Source organism: Nipponia nippon, unplaced genomic scaffold (assembly GCF_047370975.1).
Source record: "Nipponia nippon isolate SJK-2023a ecotype South Korea unplaced genomic scaffold, ASM4737097v1 scaffold_7, whole genome shotgun sequence".
Taxonomy (NCBI): Eukaryota; Metazoa; Chordata; class Aves; order Pelecaniformes; family Threskiornithidae; genus Nipponia; species Nipponia nippon.
Genome location: NW_028262391.1, coordinates 52,366,095 through 52,383,254, shown reverse-complemented (window position 1 = coordinate 52,383,254; position 17,160 = coordinate 52,366,095). Strand labels below are relative to the sequence as shown.

At 66.6% G+C, this 17,160-nt stretch overlaps 3 protein-coding genes across 7 annotated transcripts; 2 read left to right on the top strand and 1 right to left on the bottom strand.

Annotated features, from left to right (window-relative positions):
• Positions 1-53: 53 nt before the first annotated feature.
• On the bottom strand, positions 54-4,055 carry CTU2 (cytosolic thiouridylase subunit 2). The gene is made up of 15 exons (XM_087738892.1): positions 3,951-4,055; positions 3,262-3,336; positions 2,618-2,696; positions 2,475-2,534; positions 2,341-2,401; positions 1,987-2,096; positions 1,624-1,895; positions 1,411-1,546; positions 1,146-1,277; positions 946-1,037; positions 762-853; positions 595-682; positions 459-525; positions 324-382; positions 54-242 (listed from the first exon to the last, which is right to left on the bottom strand). Exons 1-15 carry the CDS (start codon positions 4,028-4,030, stop codon positions 179-181), a joined length of 1,467 nt encoding a protein of 488 aa, XP_087595018.1. The 5' UTR covers positions 4,031-4,055; the 3' UTR covers positions 54-178.
• Positions 4,056-4,118: 63 nt separating this feature from the next.
• On the top strand, positions 4,119-12,322 carry RNF166 (ring finger protein 166). 4 transcript variants are annotated; one of them, XM_087738902.1, is made up of 6 exons: positions 4,119-4,303; positions 6,243-6,399; positions 7,324-7,436; positions 7,806-7,920; positions 8,522-8,629; positions 9,614-12,322. In XM_087738902.1, exons 1-6 carry the CDS (start codon positions 4,131-4,133, stop codon positions 9,677-9,679), a joined length of 732 nt encoding a protein of 243 aa, XP_087595028.1. In that variant the 5' UTR covers positions 4,119-4,130; the 3' UTR covers positions 9,680-12,322. The 4 variants fall into 4 exon arrangements, with proteins under 4 accessions (XP_087595028.1, XP_087595030.1, XP_087595029.1 ...); XM_087738904.1 differs by lacking the exon at positions 4,119-4,303 and adding an exon at positions 4,852-5,607; XM_087738903.1 differs by lacking the exon at positions 4,119-4,303 and adding an exon at positions 5,661-5,859.
• Positions 12,323-13,472: 1,150 nt separating this feature from the next.
• Positions 13,473-16,406, top strand: LOC104023644 (zinc finger protein SNAI3). 2 transcript variants are annotated; one of them, XM_009477490.2, is made up of 3 exons: positions 13,473-13,593; positions 14,226-14,603; positions 14,978-16,406. In XM_009477490.2, the coding sequence occupies exons 1-3, from the start codon at positions 13,515-13,517 to the stop codon at positions 15,157-15,159; spliced, it is 639 nt and encodes a 212-aa protein (XP_009475765.1). In that variant the 5' UTR covers positions 13,473-13,514; the 3' UTR covers positions 15,160-16,406. The 2 variants fall into 2 exon arrangements, with proteins under 2 accessions (XP_009475765.1, XP_087595025.1); XM_087738899.1 differs by lacking the exon at positions 13,473-13,593 and having other exon boundaries at positions 13,778-14,603.
• The last annotated feature ends 754 nt before the right edge of the window (positions 16,407-17,160 follow it).

The following is a 17,160-nucleotide window of genomic DNA, read 5'->3' as shown; positions in this document are numbered from 1 at the left end:
GCTGGGGGCTCTCCCTGTGCCCCAGCTGTGACTAAAATGGGGTGTAAAAGCAGCTGCCTGGGTGCCAGGGCTCCCCAAGGGCTCTGGTCCCCACCATCCTATGGGGGGGTGTCACCCAAGCCCCACCGGTGCCCCAGAGGGACGGGGGGGCCTGTGTCCCCTGATGTTCCCAGCCCCTTCAGCTCTCGTTGGGCTCCTCATCCTCCAGCGGGACCTCCTGGCTCTGCTGCTTCATCTGCGCCCTGAAAGGGACAGACGGCGTGGACAGACGGACGCGGCGTCGGGGGCCAAGGCAGTGGGGAGGGGACCCCTGTCCCCCCTACCTGCGGATCCTGCGCTGGGCCTCGGCGCGCACGTAAGGCGGCAGCGTGGCGAGGGGGCCCTGCAAGAGAGGGGCCGTGGGGATGGGGACCCCCATCCCCGAGGAGAGCCGCCCCGCTGCACCCCGAAAGCCTTACCAGTTCCTTGAAGGTGAGGCGGCAGCTGTAGCACAGCAGCGGGATGAAGGCAGCTCTGCTCTCAGCCCTGCGGGGACAGGGACCTTCAGCGGTGGCCGCGGTGCCAGCACGGCACCCCCCCTGCCCACACGCTCACCCTGCTGCCGGGGCGTCCTGGCAGCACCCGTCCCCCGCCGGCTCTGGCTCCTCCGTGATCAGCGTGGGCTCCAGGGCCAGCTCCTCCTCTGCAAGAGCCGGAGGGCAGGGGTGCGATTAGGGCGTGCACAGCCGCCCCCCCGTACCCCCACCGCCCGCCCCACTCACCCCCGGCGATGTCCAGGGCGCAGAGGCAGAGCAGGCAGCGCTGGGACTCGCTGCTCGCCTTGGCCGGAACCGGGCTCAGCTTCTCGCCCGTCCTGCAGCCAACGCGGAGGGGGTGAGCGGGTGCCCCGTGCTCACCCCCAAACCCCCCTCACCCCGGGGTGCCCCCGCGCAGGGGGTGCCATACCGGTAGACGGTGCTGATGGTGGAGGGGAAATCCTCCTGCAGCCCCAGGAGGAAGCGCTCCATCAGCTGGTGGATGCTGGGCTTCTCCCGGCGCTGGGGGAGTGAGCGGAGAGGGTGGGGGTGGGATGGGGGGGTCCCGTCCCTGCTGTGGGGATGCAGAGCTCGGGATCCCCCCCTGTGGGGAACAGGGAACACCCCTACCTTGGTGGGGAGGGGCGGCGCGATGACGGTGGGGACGTCAAAGAAGTGGTTGTAGAAGGCAATCTCCTTGGCCATGTACTCCCGCATGGGACGCACCACCATCACGTCGCCATGGCGGTTGTCCACGAAGCCCTGCGGGTGCGCAGGCTGCCGAGGGACTGCGCCGCCGCCAAGCCGCAGACCCCCCCACCACAGCATCGTGTCACCCCTCCGGGCGAGGACAGCCATCCCCAGCGTGGGGACAGGGTGCTGGCGGGCTGCTCACCGTGTCGACGGCGAGGAAGGCACCGCGACCCAGCGCCAGGTTGGTGAGGAGCTTGACGGCCACGCGGGTGCAGCTCTCGCCCGTCATCACCTTGGCGTAGCCCCTGGTCCGGGCCGTCTGCAGGATGAGGTGGGTCCTGGGGGACAAGGTGACACCGGTTCAGAGCTACCGCGCCAAGCCTGGTGCCGGTGCTGATCAGGATCGGCCCCTCACCGCAGCATCTGCAGCAGCTCCTCTCTCGCCGTCGACGTCTCCACGGCCTCGAAGAGCCGCAGCAGCTCCTGGGTGCGGGCAGCGGCAGGCAGGCGGGGGGCAGCCGTGTCCCCCACCTGGGTGCCGAGGCCGGGCAGTGAGGTGCCACCATCCCCATCCCCCTCCTGCCGCTGCTGCTGAATGAAGCCCTCCACGGCCTCCTTGTAGGAGGAACCGGGCTCACTGGAACCCTCTGGCCCCGGCCGCAAGATGGATGCGGGCAGCTCCAGCGCCTGCAGGGCAGAGATGGGTACCAGAGTGGGGCTGGGGGTGGCCAGGCGTGTCCCCCAGCCCCGGCGTGTGTCCCCCATGCCACCCCCGTACCTGCTCCAGGTGGGCCAGGTGGTAGGGGAAGCCGGTCGCCTGCAGCAGGGTCTCCATGCGGGCCAGGCTCTGCTCCCGCTGTGCCGGGCTCTGCCCGCGCACCGCTCCCTCTGCAAGGCAGCACCGGGGCCGCCGCCACGGTGAGGAGGGGACACCGACCTCCCACCCCGGGGCGAGGGGGACACCCTGGGGTGCCACAGCCTCGCTGGGCTTGGTGGCAGCCCCCAGCCCTGGCACGGCGCAGATGGACCCTACGCTGGGTGCGGGCAGCAGGGCAGGGAACAGGCAGCGGGGCTGGGAATGGGCAGTTGGGCAGGGAGCAGGCAGCAAACGGGCAGCGGGGCCAATCCTTACCATCAACATAGATGAGGCCGGGGACAAAGCGGAGCCTCTTGGCCGTCTCCCGGCTGAGTCCCTGGCAGAGGCACAGGGTGAGGGGGGTGGGTGAGCCGTGCCCCCCCAGGTCCCCCCATCACCCCCACTCTCACCTCCTGGACCTGCTGGAGCATGGCGCTGGAGGCCGGTCCCCCCGACAGTGCCAGCAGCACCTGCGGGGACAGGAGGGATAGTCACCGGCCCTGGCGGTGACGCCTGGGTCCCCCCGGGGTCCATGCCCCGCGCCCCCCAGTACCTTCTCTCCCGGGAAGATGACGCGGTTCTTGCCCAGCATCGCGCGGAACTTGTGCACGAAGTACTCGCGGAAGCAGCCGCTGCGGGGACGTGGCCCTGAGCCGCGGTGTGTCCCACGGCCCCCAGCCCCCGAGCCCCAACGCCCCTGAGCCCTGCGTCGCCAAGCCTCGATGTCCCTGAGACCCAATGTCCCCAAGCCCCTTGTCTCCAAGCCCTGGTGTCCCCAAACCTCCATGTCCCTGAGACCTGATGTCCCTGAGACCTGATGTCCCCAAGCCTCAATATTCCTGTGCCCTGCTGTCCCCAAGCCTCGATGTACCCGAGACCCAATGTTCCCAAGATCTGATGTCCCCCAGACCTGATGCCCCAGAGACGCGACATCCCCAAGCCTTGATGTCCCCAAGCCTTGATGTCCCCAAGCCCCAACGTCCCAGGGACCCAACACCCCCAAGCCCTGATGTCCCCGAGACCCAACATCCCCAAGCCCCAATGACCCAGAGACCCAATGTTCCCAAGCCCCCATGTCCCTAAGCCTTGATGTCTCCAAGCCCTGATGTCCCCGAGACCCAACGTCCCCAAGCCCCGATGTCCCCAAGCCCTGCGTCCCCGCACCCCGTAGCCCCCGTCCCGGTCCCGGTCCCTCACCGGCAGAAGGCGTCCCCGAGGCGGATGACGAGGGCGGCAGAGCCCTGCCCGCACTTCAGGCAGGGCCGCGGGTGGCTGTGGGGACACCGGCGGTCACCGGGCTGAACCGGGGGCTCCGGTCCCCGACACACCCCAGGGGCGGTACCGGGCAAGGGGGATCGCGATCCCGGTCCCCGGGGAAGCTCCGGGGGGTATTGGGGACAGCACCGGGAGATACCGGGGAGGTACCGGAGGAGTACCGGGGGGGACACCGGGGACAGCGCCGGAGGGGGACTGCAGGCAGCAACGGGGGGCAGCACCGGGGACAGCACCAGAGGCGGCTCCGGCGGGTACCGGAGGGATAACGAGGACAGCACCGGGGGACACCGGGGACAGCTCCGGGGGGTACCGGGGACAGCACCAGAGGCGGCTCCGGGGGGTACCGGAGGGATAACGGGGAGAGCACCGGGGCCAGCACCAGAGGCGGCTCCGGGGGGTCCCGGAGGGATAACGGGGACAGCACCGGGGGGTACTGGGAGGTACCGGAGGCCAGCACTGGGGGGGTACCGGAGGGATACCGGGGGATGCCGGGGGGGTTACCGAGGGTAGCACCGGGGGGATACCGGGGAGGTACCGGAGGCAGCACGGGGGGTACCGGGAGCGGCCCCGGAGGGGCAGCCCGGCTCCCGGCTCCCGGCTCGGGCTCCCACCTGCGTCCCGGGGCTCGGCGGCGCCGTGCCGGTGCCGTGTCCGCCCCGCACCCTCCATCGTCCCCCGCCGCTTCGCACATGGCGGCCCCGTTCCCCTCCGTTCGGCTTCGCGGCGCACGGCGATGACGCAAGAGCGCGCGGTGACGTCAGGGCACCGCCCCCGCCGCCGCCGCCGCCGCCATGTTCCGGAACCTGCTGGTGGCGGCGGCGCAGCGGCCCCAGGCCCCGGGCGGGTCCCCCCGGCCGCCGCCCGCCGCCGGCCCCGCCGCCGAGGCGCTGGAGGCGCAGTTCAGCTGCCCCATCTGCCTGGAGGTCTTCCACCGCGCCGTCGGCATCGCGGGCTGCGGACACACGTGAGCCGGGGCCCGGGGCGGCGGGGACCCCCGGCCTCTCCCACCCCCCGGCGGGGGACCGGGGCCGAGGCGCTCGCCGGGCGCCCCCTCCTTGCGCCGGGACCCCTCCGGGGCTGCGACCCCGCCCCGGCACCGGGACCCCCGTCCCGCCCGTGCTATCCCGGGACCGGGACCCTCATCCCACCCTTCTCGTCCCGGTACCGGGGCTGTCATCCCAGCCCTCCCACCCCGGTACCGGGGCTGTCATCCCAGCCCTCCCATCCCGGCACCGGGGCTGTCATCCCAGCCCTCCCACCCCGGTACCGGGGCTGTCATCCCAGCCCTCCCACCCCGGTACCGGGACCCCCATCCCAGCCCTCCCACCCCGGTACCGGGACCCCCATCCCAGCCCTTCCACCCTGGTACCGGGACCCCCATCCCAGCCCTCCCACCCCGGTACCGGGACCCCCATCCCAGCCCTTCCACCCTGGTACCGGGACCCCCATCCCAGCCCTCCCACCCCAGCACCGGGACCCCCATCCCAGCCCTCCCACCCCGGCACCGGGACCCCCATGCCAGCCCTCCCACCCCGGCACCGGGACCCCCATCCCAGCCCTCCCATCCCGGTACTGGGACCCCCATCCACCCCTTAGCTGACACCTGAGCCCCCCTCCCAGCCTGGTGCCGGGACCCCCATTCTTCACCCTCCCTTCAGTTGGTACTGGGACCCCCCATCTCACCCCCCAGCTGGGTACTGGGACTCCCAGCCCGGTACCGGGGCCCCCAGCCCACCCCCGGGTGGTGCTTGGCCTCCCTCCCTGCTGCTCAGTCCCGGGACCCCCATCCCACCCCCAGCAGTGCCTTGCCCCCACCCGAACCCCTTCCCCTCCCGGGGTGCTGGGTGCTGCCCTGTCCCCCCCAGCCCAGCCCTGGCGTGGGGCGCACCCAAGGGTCCTTGCCCCGCTGACCACCCCGACCCCAGCCCCCTTCTCCCTCTGCCCCCATACCTGGTTCTGCCCCCAGGATCTCCCCCAGACTCTGCTCCCAGCACCCCGGCAGTGCCGGCTGGGGTCTCGCCTGGGTGGAAATCCTGCCCTGACCCCCCCACCCCAGTTCGGGCTACCCATGGGTGCTGTGCCCTGGTCCCTGGGGACGGGCTGCCTGCTTGTCCCCCCAGTGTTTCGGTGACACCTTGGCCCCCCTTCGCCGCCAGTTTCTGGGACGCCTTGGTCCTCCGTTGAGGCCGCGGCTTTGCTCAGTGCCCCAGCACAGTCTCGCCCTTCCACCCCCCAGCTCCTTCGTGGGGGTGATGCCGGGGAGCTGGGGTAAGGGACACCATGACTTTTCCCCCCCCGTGCCCGCTCCCAGCGCAGCGGCGGAGGCTCAGCGGCCTCATTCCCCCGGTCTGGGTGACGGGAGGTGGGTGGGCAGGCGGAGGGGACGGGGACGCTGTGACAGTTGACTTTGCGGGGACCCAGCCGGTTTGCCTCGTGCCCGGGGGGCACCTTCCTGCGCTTCCTCTCCGCTGCTTTGATTTCTCATCTGAGCTCCTGCAGGCGTAAGGACCTGAAAAGGAGGTGAGCCGGGCTCTAACGCGCTCGCTCCCTTTATTCCTGCGTGGCCTGGATGCTCCGCACTGGTTTTTGTTTGGCTCCATTCGTGCCTGCTCCTGGCTGTGAGTCTTGGAGCAGTGGCGTTGTCTGAGCCCCGGCCGCGTGTGCAGGGAGCTCCTTTGGGGCTTGGGCTGTGCCTGGCCTCCCCACACCCTCTCCCAAGCTCCCAGTTCTGTCCAGTTCTCCCAGTGGGGATGCTGATCCCTGGGTTTTGGGGCTGCCCTGCAGCCTGGGGTGCACAGGAGTCCCCGAGAGCAGGTGTGCCCCAGGGCTGGGGTCCCGCTTCCCCGCCTTCTCCCGGGTTGGGCCGCCGCCGGGCCGCTCGACGCTGCTCTCTGTGCCCCCAGGTTTTGCGGGGAGTGCCTGCAGCCCTGCCTTCAAGTGCCGTCCCCGCTCTGCCCGCTCTGCCGCATGCCCTTCGACCCCAAGAAGGTGGAGAAGGCTTCCAGTGTGGAGAAACAGCTTTCGTCCTACAAAGCTCCCTGCAGAGGCTGCAGCAAGAAGGTAAAGCTCGTGGGGGAAGGCTGCCTGTCCCCATCCCGCGCGGGTACGGCTTCGTTCGGCTGCCGATCCCGCAGCCATGGTGCCGGGCGAGGGAGGTCGCTTGTTGTCCACGGCTGGGTTTGCAGAGTCCCACGTTCGGTGGGTCCCCACACTGCGCCTGCAAGGTGTGGCGTTCCCCACGTGTCACGGCTGCTGCCGTGAGCCAGGCTGTGCGGAGATGAAGGCGCTCTCTCCTAGCTGCCTTTGTCAGCAGACTGGAGCTATTATTAGACAGTGGGGACCTTCAAAAGCAGGCTGAGGTTTTCCTGCAACACGGGAGAGGCTGAGACAAACCAGCTCTGCTGCTGCTCCTAATGAGGGTAAGGATTTAGGTCTTGCTTAAGGTGCCGTGATTCTGATGGCCGTAGGGGAGCTGAACTGGCAGCGTGGCCTGGCCTGGCCCGGCCCGGCGCAGTCTGGTCTGGGACGCTTCAGGGGCTGGCTGTAAAGCTCTGATTCGTGGTGCATCTCCGCTGATGCGTTTTCTGGCTTCTGTTAATTTTGGGAATCTCCTTGTAACTGCCTGGCTGCGGCCCAGGAACGATCCCGTACGGTGTCAGAGCAGTTTGGGGTTTCTGCCTGTCAGCAGTTCCTCTTTTGCAAAGGAAAATGGGGCTAGTGCTACAGTAACGCAGCCTGGGTGGCTTGTGTGTGGCCTCTGGGGACACGTGCAGCGAGCACGCAGCCCCAGATCTCCGTCCTGCGAGGAAGGACAGGTTGGTGCGGCGTTTCCACGCTGCTGTGGGTCATCCCGCGCAGATCAGCCTTCGCTCTGACGTCGGTTGACCAAAGCTGCTCTCCCGAGCTGTGGCGAAGGCTCCAGCGCTGCATCTGGAAGTTGTTCCTGCAGCCTACGGGAACGTTTCTTCTCTCCTTCTTCTACAGGTGACCCTCGCGAAAATGCGCTCTCACGTCTCGTCCTGCACGAAGGTGCAGGAGCAGATGGCCAACTGCCCCAAGTTCGTTCCAGTTGTCCCCACTTCCCAGCCTATTCCCAGGTACTGCAGCACGTCGCGTGGGGAAACATGTCCCTCCTTGCAGACGGCGCTGGCGCTCCCGTCCCTTACAAACCCTAAAATCCAAGCACGTGTTTGACTTTCCCCTGGGCAATCGCAGGGAGAAACATCAGCACCTTTTCCCTCCGGGCATCTGCAGCCCCTGCGCTGCCCTGCGTTTCAGAGCGTGGTGTGGGAGGAAGGACCACCCAAACCAGGGCGGTTCAGCCCGCGGCTGGGGTGGGAACGGGCTGGTCTGGTTTCTGCGGTGGGTGGGTATCACAAAGCTGAGCAGGGGATGGCTGGGTTAGTTTGGAAAGAGTCGAGCCGGTCCCTTCCCAGGGGATCTGAGCTCATCCTTGCTCTCTTTAGCAATATTCCCAATCGCTCGACATTTGTGTGCCCGTACTGCGGGGCCCGGAACCTGGACCAGCAGGAGCTGGTGAAGCACTGCATGGAGAACCACCGCAACGACCCCAACAAAGTGGTGAGCGACACTGGGGCGCTGGGACGGGCTGGTTCTCTGCGGGGTAACTCCTGGAAATCCAAATACACCGTAGCTGATGCTGCATCCGAGGCCACCGGCACACAGAGCTGCTGCTCCACGTGAAGCGTGGCTGTATTTCCAGCTCATTTAGTTTGCTTTAAATCCCTTTGATGGGAGGTGGGGACCTGCCTCTGTTTGCTTTGCTAGAGGCTCTCGGGAACGAGCCACCTGCATCCCCCTGTGCCTGCAACCCGGGTGGTGCAGGATTTCCTCTCCCCATCCCCGCTGGGTTGACCGAGGTGGGGAACTTGTATCTCTGGCACCGTCTCAGAGGCGCTTGTGCATGAGCAAGGAACTTATCAGCGGGCTAAAAGCAGCCTGGGCCACGTGCCAGAGGCTCTGAGCGCCAAGGGATCCGCTGAGGGGGGCGGGAGGCCCCCCTTATTTAGCGTATCCTCTGCAGGACACCCTCTGTGAGAGAGGGGAGACCGCTGCTCGTCTCTCCCTCGTCTTGTGGCTGTGCCAGCCACCCCGGGGGAGATAGAGGCAGAGGGGTCTGTGCCCTGGCATCACGGTTCCGCCTTTCTCCTTGCCGCTGCAGGTGTGCCCCGTCTGCTCAGCCATGCCCTGGGGGGACCCCAGCTACAAGAGCGCCAATTTCCTCCAGCACCTCCTCCACAGGCACAAGTTCTCCTACGACACCTTCGTGGTGAGTACGGCCCTGAGACCAAACGGAGTCCTCTTCCCTGAGCGGCTGGGAGATGAAACCAGCCCTTGCCTTCCCATGCCAGGACCAGCCCGTCCCGCTGTGCAGCCCCTCGGGAGGGGAAGGGGACGGTTCCTCCTTCGGGCTTTGCGGGAGGCACGGGGCACACGTGTAGCCCCACTCAGGAGACCCCCACAGGTGTGGGACTGGGCTCCCTGCCTGCCCCGGAGGGTGCTTGAGCTGGTTGTCATCAGACACACCAGGAAAACGTCTCTGAAGGAGAGGGAAATGTTCCTGCTCTCCGTGAAGATGGGTTGTTTTCTCCGCCTGCTCCATTAAACTCTTTCCCTGGGGAATGGTAACACAAAAGCCCTTTTCTTTGAGGCTTCACAAGTAGTGGGAGGGGAGCAGCCCAGGCTCAGGGCTTGGGGGGTCTGGCTGCTGCAGGTGGGGGGTGCCCATGGCCCCCCTCTGGGGGTGCTGCCCCCTCCTGTGTGGGGGTAAGGGTGTGATCGCCCAGCCTCGGCTGCAGGGACCGAGGGGAGGTTTTGTCAGCATCCTGCTTTTATTGCAGGGACGCTCGATTCCAGGGAAGGGAGCCTCCGACTATTTACAGAGAAATATCCCCACTTAGGGAGCGATCACCGTGTTGCATACACCCAAACCGGAGCGCTGGGGAAGCCCGCGGCCTTGCTGGAAAGCTTTGCCCTTTGGCCACAGCTTCTTGCATGGGCACGTTTCGTCCCTCCCTGCTGCCGGGGCTGACATTGGCAGATTCCAGGCAGGAGAGGGACCGTGGGGCCCAAAGGACACCCCAAAAAGCGTGGCGTTCCTGGGACCTGTTTGCCAGAGGAGATGGAGGCTCGCAGCCTCGGAGGGATGACAAGGAGCAGGAAGGGCTCCTTGCCGTGGCCACCCACCCTGCTTGATGGAGGCTGTCTGACCTGGCCGTGCCAACTCTCCTGACTGCCCCTCTCTTTTTTTTAGGACTATAACATCGACGAGGAGGCAGCGTTGCAGGCTGCCCTGGCACTGTCGCTCTCCGAGAACTGAGGGTGCCTGCGGAGCATTGGTTCAGACCCCCATCGCACCCCGTCTCCTTTTGCACACTCGGCCTTCCTGCCGGGGAGGCACGGAGCTCGTCAAGCCCCTGGCACCCCCGGAGACCCGCTGCCACCTCTCTTCCCTCTCCTTTCGGGGCAAATCCCACCTTGTTTAAGAAGGTGGAGTCTCTTTAGCCTCATGCTGGACCAGTGAGTGAGCAGGGACGGCCGCTGCTGGGAGGAGAGAGGAGTCGGCACCGAAGGGCTGGGATCGTTCCTCGGTTAGGCATTTCATATCCGTATACGGAGCATATACCTGTATCCAGATCTATTTATTATTAGATGCTTTTTGGCACCATCTGTCTTCACGCTCTCTGTTGCAATTGAATAGGTACGTAAAACTATGATGCACTTTATGCAGAAATGCCCTAGTTTGAAACTGCAATCATCCACGTCCTTGTTGAAAAGGAAGAAGACGGCATGGAGCATCTGTCTTTTTTTTAAACCCTACAAGGCTGTTTCCAGAGACGTCGGGCTGTCCCGTCCCCCGTGCTGCAGGCAGGAGCTGCCTCCTTTGCCTGCTCCTGCTCAGGCCAGGCTGAATCCCGGGGCGAGACGGTTGCCCTCGTGTGCCCCGTGATGACAGTGGCTTCGGAGGAGTCCGCAGGGGTGGCGTCCGGCGTCCAGTGAAATTCTCACCTTCCTCGTTTTGTACCGGCTCTTGTGATACTGAGTTCTTGCATTTTTCTACATTAATCGGTGTGATGCCTTTTCCACGTTTTATACAGCGGGAACAGAAGCTGTTACTCTTCACACTGCAATATCCGTCACCGGGGACAAGAGTATTTTTATGGAACATTATTAAGAAAGTCTATTTTTTAAAGGAAAAAACCCAACAAACGAACATGCTGTGGAGTTGAAATCGGGCAGGAGGCAGGAGCTGGACCCCGGGCCGGCGGGTGGGACTCTGGGGGGGCCGTGGGACGCGCGCGGCTGTCCTCCTCGGTTATTTCTGGGCCGTTCCCTTCCCTTGTCGGCGTCTTTCTCCGCAGGCGGGTGGTGATGCAGGAGAGGCCGGGTCCGAGCAGCACCTCATCAACCGGAGGAACGGGTGCCCAGCGGCTCGCCGGGCCACTTTTTTGAGGAGCGGCAGCACTGCTTGCGTTCTCCAACAGCTGCTTGGTCGTCCGTGCTCTCTGAGCTGCTGACCCTCTCTCTGAGCTGCTAACCCTCTCCAGGACGTGCGGTTGGGCTCAGGACGGCTTAACCCTTGCAGGCAGAGCTCCGTGGCAGTGCTGGACGTGGCCGTGGGCAGGGCGTAACCTGGAGCAGTGGTTTTCTGTCTGCGAGGGAGCAGGCAGGTTAGTTGTGGCACGCCGGCGCTCGGTGCGGAGCAGCTGGGTTGCGTCTGGGCGATGGGTGTGCGGAAGGGACATCTGTCCGTGCCCGATCCCATCCCCAATGCTGAGCATCTTGTCCCCGTGAAATAAGGGATTGCAGCTCCCTTTTCCAGGTCTGTCCGTGGGAGTAGGGCACAGCTGGGCAGATGTTGATCCGAGAGGTGCTCCATAGCATCCCGGTGCTTCCTCTCTGCCCCTGCTCTGCTGGGCTGGGAGAGGGTGGAAGGGAGATCTCCTCTGCCAGGCCTTGGGCGGCCCCGCCATGCAGCAGAAGTTGAGTCCCGTCAGAGGGCTCAGCGCTGGTGCTGTGGGTGAGGAGCTTTGTGCTGGGACCCTGCCACCCCTCGGGCTCACACCGGTGAGGGGATCAGCCCAAGGCTCACGGTGAAGGGACCGCGGGGAGGTGGGGATTCACGATACTTGCGGACCCGCCGTGCTGCCTTCCGGCAAGGGTTTGCAGAGAAGAGGTGTGGGAGAGCAATCCCTCTGCACATCCCTGCTCAGAGAAGTGCCCTTTCATGGTTTATCCGAGACCTGGCTCCAGCTCTGCTCTAGCAATACCGTCTTGTTTTTTTACTTTTGATTTAAATAGTACTGGGTGGTTTTTTGGGAGCTGTGAGCTCCCTCATGCCGCCGGCAGCCCTCCGAGGAGCGTGCGGAGACCCTCCGCTCCCCTGGCAGAGGGCAAGGAAAGGGCTAGAGCTGCTCCGCTCCCCTCCCTCGGGCCGGGCTAGCGAGGAGCGATGGGGTCTTCTACGGCATTGCTGGCGCCTGCCCAGCCGGGGGACATCCCCGGTGGGACAGAGAGCACCGGCATCTCCCAAAAGCGACCCGGGAGGCTTTCCCTGTCCCGTCCTCGGGTCCCAGAGCAGCCTCCATCAGAGCTCTCACTTGCAGGGAGCTCCCTGCCTCTGGGACAGCACTATTAACCTCTGTCTCCTTCCTCCCTTCCTCCTCCTCTTCCTTTTTGCCCCGCAACGCCAGAGCAGGGGCAGCAAGAGCTGCTTTTGTAAAGCACTTTAAGGCCCGGGCTGCGAGGGCGCAGGCAGGTGCTGCACGGGGTCGGGTCCGGCTCTGCCCGCCGGGCTGTGCCGGGGATCGCACCGTGCCCCCGGCCGCGCTCGTCCCTGTGTTACCCGCCACTTTTTGCATAACTAGAACTTTTAATGAGACCTACCGTTTTTTTGAAGAAAAATAAAATCAATGATGTATTTGTAGCAAACCATTTTTCTCAATAAAGGCAGTTTCATCCACGGGTGGCCTCCCTGCCCCGTCTCTGCCGGGGCTCCGGGGTGCAGGACAGGGCCGGGGGTGGGTGCCCCCCACCCTGCCTTATCTGGGCTGCTCCTTCCCTGAACGCAGGCCTCGTCTTCACAGCTTCGTCCCATTAACGGCAGCGGTTTGGCGATGCCGTTTCAGCACCCCGGGCTCCCCAAGATCAAGCACTTCACTGTCGCGGGGCCGGGTGTTGCCAAACGTGCCGGGGGGCTTGGCGTGCTGCTGGGGGGGATCCCCCCGCACCCCCTCCCTGGCAGCCGGGTGCTGGCGCTCGGAGGGAGGACGCGGGGAGGACGCTTGGCACCACGTGCTGTCCCCAAAGGCCCGCTGGGCGCTGGCCAGGGGAGCGCAGCGGGTGTTTCTTCCCTGGGTGTCCCTGGGAGGTGTCCTGGCTCCGAGCCCCCACGGGGCTGTCGGGGCTCCCCCGGGACACGGGCTGGCTCTGCGCAGCCCATCCCTCCAGCCTGGGCAGGGGCTGTACCCGCCTCCCTCTCCTTGGGGGACCGATCCTGGGAGCAGCCGCTGGTGTCCCCTCGGAGGGGTACAGGGGTTCGCCCTTGTCCTGGTGCTGGCCAGAGCGTGGCTCCTGTCCCGGGGACAATAAAAGTCTTGGGGACACAACGGCCAGGGCTGATCACTTTGAGGAACCGCCTTACCTGCTCCCCAGCCCTCCCCGAACAGCCCCTGCGAGGCTTTCCGGGACTGGGAGGGCACTGTGGTGGAGGGGACGGGCGTGTGGCCACGCGGCCCCGCCGGTGGCTGCCTGTCCCCGCGGGGAGAAGGGGTGTCAGGGGTCCCCGTGAGCAGGGGGGCCTGCTCCGTCCTACGTCGGGGGGGGTCACGCCGGGTGCGAGCCAGCCCAGCCAGGCCAGGGGATGCTGCGGGCAGCGGGAGCCCATCTGCGGGGCGTGTGGGGTGGCGGTGACAGGGGACAGGGTTGTCCCCAACGCCGTCCCTTGCACCTGCAGCGCGGCGTGCTGGCGGCCAAGGCCAGCCCTCGGGCGGCGGTTGGCCCCGGGGCTCCCCGGGGGCTGCCCATGCTAATGAGCCCTGGGGCCTTATGGCACCTGCTGGCACCCGCAGAGACACGGCGTGGGGACACGGCGTGGGGACACGGCACGGGGACACAGCCCTGCTTGGCCTGTCCGTCGCCCTGCCTGTCTGGCCATGCCCCGCTCCTTCCTGGTGAAGAAGCCCTCCAGCACCCGCATCCCCAACTACGGCCAGCTCGACACCCGTGCTCGCGGTAAGGCTGCACGGCTCTGCCAGCACCGGGGACCCCGGGACCCCGGGACCCTCAGCTCCTGTTGCCACCCCGTGCCTGATGGTGGTCAGGGGTCCCCAGCTGGGCTTGGGGTGATGCCCCATGCCACGGTGCCGGGGGGCTCCCTGGCTCTGTGCCCCATCCCGGGTGGCTCGGCCAGGCGGAGATGCCGGTGATAGTACCGGGGGGGGAGAAAATTGGGGTCACCCGGGGGCTTCCCAGGGCTAGGCATGCGGGACCCTCCCCTCCAGCAAACCCCCGTCCTCCCCACCCGTATGGGGGTCCCTGTGCTGCCGGGGGGGTGAGGGTGCTGGAGCAGGTCAGGGCGTGCCTGTCCCAGGGGATGCCCAGATTTTGGGGTGCGTCCAGCCCCAGGCAAGCCAGCACCCGGGCACAAGCTGGGCTCCAGCAGGCACTGGGGGTGTCTGTGACTCCCCTTTTGGGGGGCAAGGAGGGGTTTTGCTCTGTTTTGCAGTGGGTGTATCAGTTCTGCCATGCACAGGGGTGGGAATGGAGGCGGGGGACCTTGTGCCTGACCCCAGGGGGCTCCAGGGACCGGGTGGGTGGCGCGGCTGCCATCCCTCATCCCTTAACCCCCCTCCCCTCTCCTGCAGAGCTCGACGGCGTGTGTGACTGCGGGGGGCTGCTCCCCCCCGGCTGCCACCAGCCCCCCGCGCCCCCTGCTCCCCCCCTCCTGCAGGGCCATGGCCGCCTCCTCGTCCGCTTCTCCCTCCCGCTGCCCCCCGACGCCAAGGCTCCCCCCGTCCCAAGGGGCACCCAGAGCCCAGGCACCCCCCTGAAGGACACCCAAACCCTCAACCTGCCCCCGCGGCGGCGAAGCTTCAGCTGCCGGCACTGCACCCGGGCGTACGCCAGCCTGGGTGCCCTGAAGATGCACCTCCGCACCCACACCCTGCCCTGCCTCTGCCGCCTCTGCGGCAAAGCCTTCTCCCGGCCCTGGCTGCTCCGGGGCCACATTCGCACCCACACAGGTAAGGATGGGACCCCCGGCTGCTGCTGGCCCCACCGGCACCTCTGCTTTTTGGGGATGATGGGTGCAAAATTGCCGTCTGTCCGGGCTCGGCGTCGCTTGCTCTCTGGGAGGGACCTGCCTGGGGTGGGATCCCGGTGCTGGGGCCGGCTGGGGTGCTGGCACGCACCGCGGGTCCTGTGGGAGCCCCCAGGGCAGGTGCCACTGCTATATCGCCTACCGGGAAGGCACCGATGGCTTTCGGGGACTCCTGGGAAGCGCTGGGGGTCTGGGGTAGACATGGGGAAGGGTGATGAGAGCAGCACGGGAGGGGACAGGGCATGGGGGGTCGGGAGGACCTGGGGTACGGGGGTGCCCTGACCACGTGTCCCGCAGGGGAGAAGCCCTTCGCCTGCCCCCACTGCAGCCGGGCCTTCGCCGACCGCTCCAACCTCCGCGCCCACCTCCAGACCCACGCCGACGTCAAGAAGTACCGGTGCCGCGCCTGCGCCAGGACCTTCTCCCGCATCTCGCTGCTGGCCCGGCACGAGGAGGGGGGCTGCTGCGGGGCGTCCTGAGCCCCCCGCCACGCGCAGCCCCTGCCATGCTGTGCTGTGCCATGCTGCACCGTGCCGTGCCGTGCCGTGCCATGCCATGCCATGCCAGTGCAGCACCCCAAGAAGGGACATGAGAGCATCAGACAGGACTACCTGGACTTTCCCAGCGGGTCGCTGAAGCCCCGTGGCTGCTCCCCGGTGGCTCTGGGGCTGGGGAACACGGTGCCTGGCCCGTCCCCCCACTGCTCTCGGGCACCGGGGAGGATTCTTACGCCTTACATCGCAGGAGACATTAAAACCAGAGCCCAGCGCCGCGGATGTGAGCGGAGAAAAGTGTCCCTTATTGCTGCTGGGGCTGTCCCTGCTCGGCTGGCATCGCGTCCCGCCAGCCCCAGGGCAGGATCCGGCCGGATTCCGGCTGCCAGCCCCTCTGTGTGTTGTGTAGAGCATCCTCCTCCTCCTGCATCCCTGCAGCTCCCTGCCCAGAGAATGGGGACAGCGCTGCCCTGGCTGTGCTCTTGCCCCAAAAAAGGCACCCAGTGGCTTTTTGGGCTTGAGGCTGCATGGCCTGGCTGAGCAGGGCTGGGATGGCAGAGACGGTGGGGACAAGGACACCCCGCAAGCGGCCCTGAGCACCCCCGCAGTGCGGCGAGACTCGGGGTGATGGTGGTAGGACCATCCCCGCCGCGGGGGTCCCGGCACCCTCCCCACGGCCCCGCGGTGGCGGGGGCAGCCTCGTCCCCGCTGGTGCCACCCCGGGTGCTGGGGCACGGGGAGGGGGACGGTTTGGGTGGGTGCCGGAGGAAGCCGCCACGTGCACCCCGTGCTATTTTCAGCTCTGCCCGGCTAAATCGGGCCCCGCACCTGTGCCGGCGGCGGGGGGAAAGAATCCCACACCCCAAAATAGCCGCGTGCCGGCCTCTCCCCTCCCGCCCATGGAAAATGCTTATAAATACCCAGGGGGCACGGCTGGGGAGCCCCCGCCCCACCACCGAGGGGGTCCCCAAAGCTCCCCAGAGGGGTGGGATGGGGGGGGTGCTGCTCCCCTCATCCCCCCGGCTGTTTGTTTGGGGTGGGATGGGGCCAGCGGTGACCCCGTGGGAGCCGTGTCACCCGTGTGCCTGGCATGTCCCCCCGCCACCCCCGGGCACCCGGATTTGTGGGATATTTTCCACTGCGAGCGAGTGACCGGAGGATAAAAATACCCCGAGGGGGGAGGACACACATGGGGTGTCCGTGGTGGCGGTTTGGGGCCACCCAGGGGAGTGGGGTTGGCTCCCAGCCCCTGGCATGCTGGGAGCACTGGGCGGGGGGGCACTGGGAGTACTGGAGGCTCTGGGGCTACTGGAGTCACTGTGAGCACTGCGGGGGGGTGGGAGCACTGAAGGGACGCCAAGGGCACTGGAGCACTGGAGGGACACTAGGATATTGGGGTACTAGGCATACTGGGAGCACTAGGGACTGCAAAGGCACTGGGAGCATGGGAGACACTGGGCATACTGGGACAACTGGGGCCCACTGGGACCAACTGGGAACACTGGGAGAGTACTGAGGATCTTGGGAGCACTGGGGTGTGTGGGGTGCAGGGGTCTTGGGGAGCACTGGAGACACTAGGGCAGTGCTGGGGTAACTGGGAGCACTGGTGTATCGGGGGTACTGTGGGCACGGGGAGCACTGGGGTAACACTGGAGCACTGGGGTGTTGGGGATACAGGGGTGTTGGGGGCACTGGGAGCACTGGAGGGGCACTGAGATATTGGGGTACTGGGCATACTGGGAGCACTGGGGGTTGCAAAGGCACGGGGGAGTGCTGGGGATATTGGGAGCACTGGGGTGTGAGGAGTACAGGGGTGCTGGGGAGCACAGGAGGCATGGGGGAAGTACTGGGGACACTAGGGCAGTGCCGGGGTAACTGGGAGCCGTGGTGTATTGGGGGTACTGTGGGCACGGGGAGCACTGGGGTAACACTGGGGCACTGGGGTGTTGGGGATACAGGGGTGTTGGGGGGCACTGGGAGCACTGG

Excerpts from the sequence above, each read along its gene's own strand:
- LOC104023644 (XM_087738899.1), top strand. The coding sequence starts at position 13,778 with ATGCCGGTGATAGTACCGGGGGGGGAGAAAATTGGGGTCACCCGGGGG. Across the intron at positions 14,604-14,977 it reads CCACATTCGCACCCACACAG|GGGAGAAGCCCTTCGCCTGC; the intron begins GTAAGGATGGGA and ends CGTGTCCCGCAG.
- RNF166 (XM_087738902.1), top strand. The coding sequence starts at position 4,131 with ATGTTCCGGAACCTGCTGGTGGCGGCGGCGCAGCGGCCCCAGGCCCCG. Across the intron at positions 6,400-7,323 it reads GCAGAGGCTGCAGCAAGAAG|GTGACCCTCGCGAAAATGCG; the intron begins GTAAAGCTCGTG and ends CTTCTTCTACAG. Across the intron at positions 7,921-8,521 it reads GCAACGACCCCAACAAAGTG|GTGTGCCCCGTCTGCTCAGC; the intron begins GTGAGCGACACT and ends TTGCCGCTGCAG.
- CTU2 (XM_087738892.1), bottom strand. The coding sequence starts at position 4,030 with ATGTGCGAAGCGGCGGGGGACGATGGAGGGTGCGGGGCGGACACGGCA. Across the intron at positions 2,097-2,340 it reads CGGCCTCATCTATGTTGATG|AGGGAGCGGTGCGCGGGCAG; the intron begins GTAAGGATTGGC and ends GCTGCCTTGCAG. Across the intron at positions 383-458 it reads GCCTCACCTTCAAGGAACTG|GGCCCCCTCGCCACGCTGCC; the intron begins GTAAGGCTTTCG and ends CCTCTCTTGCAG.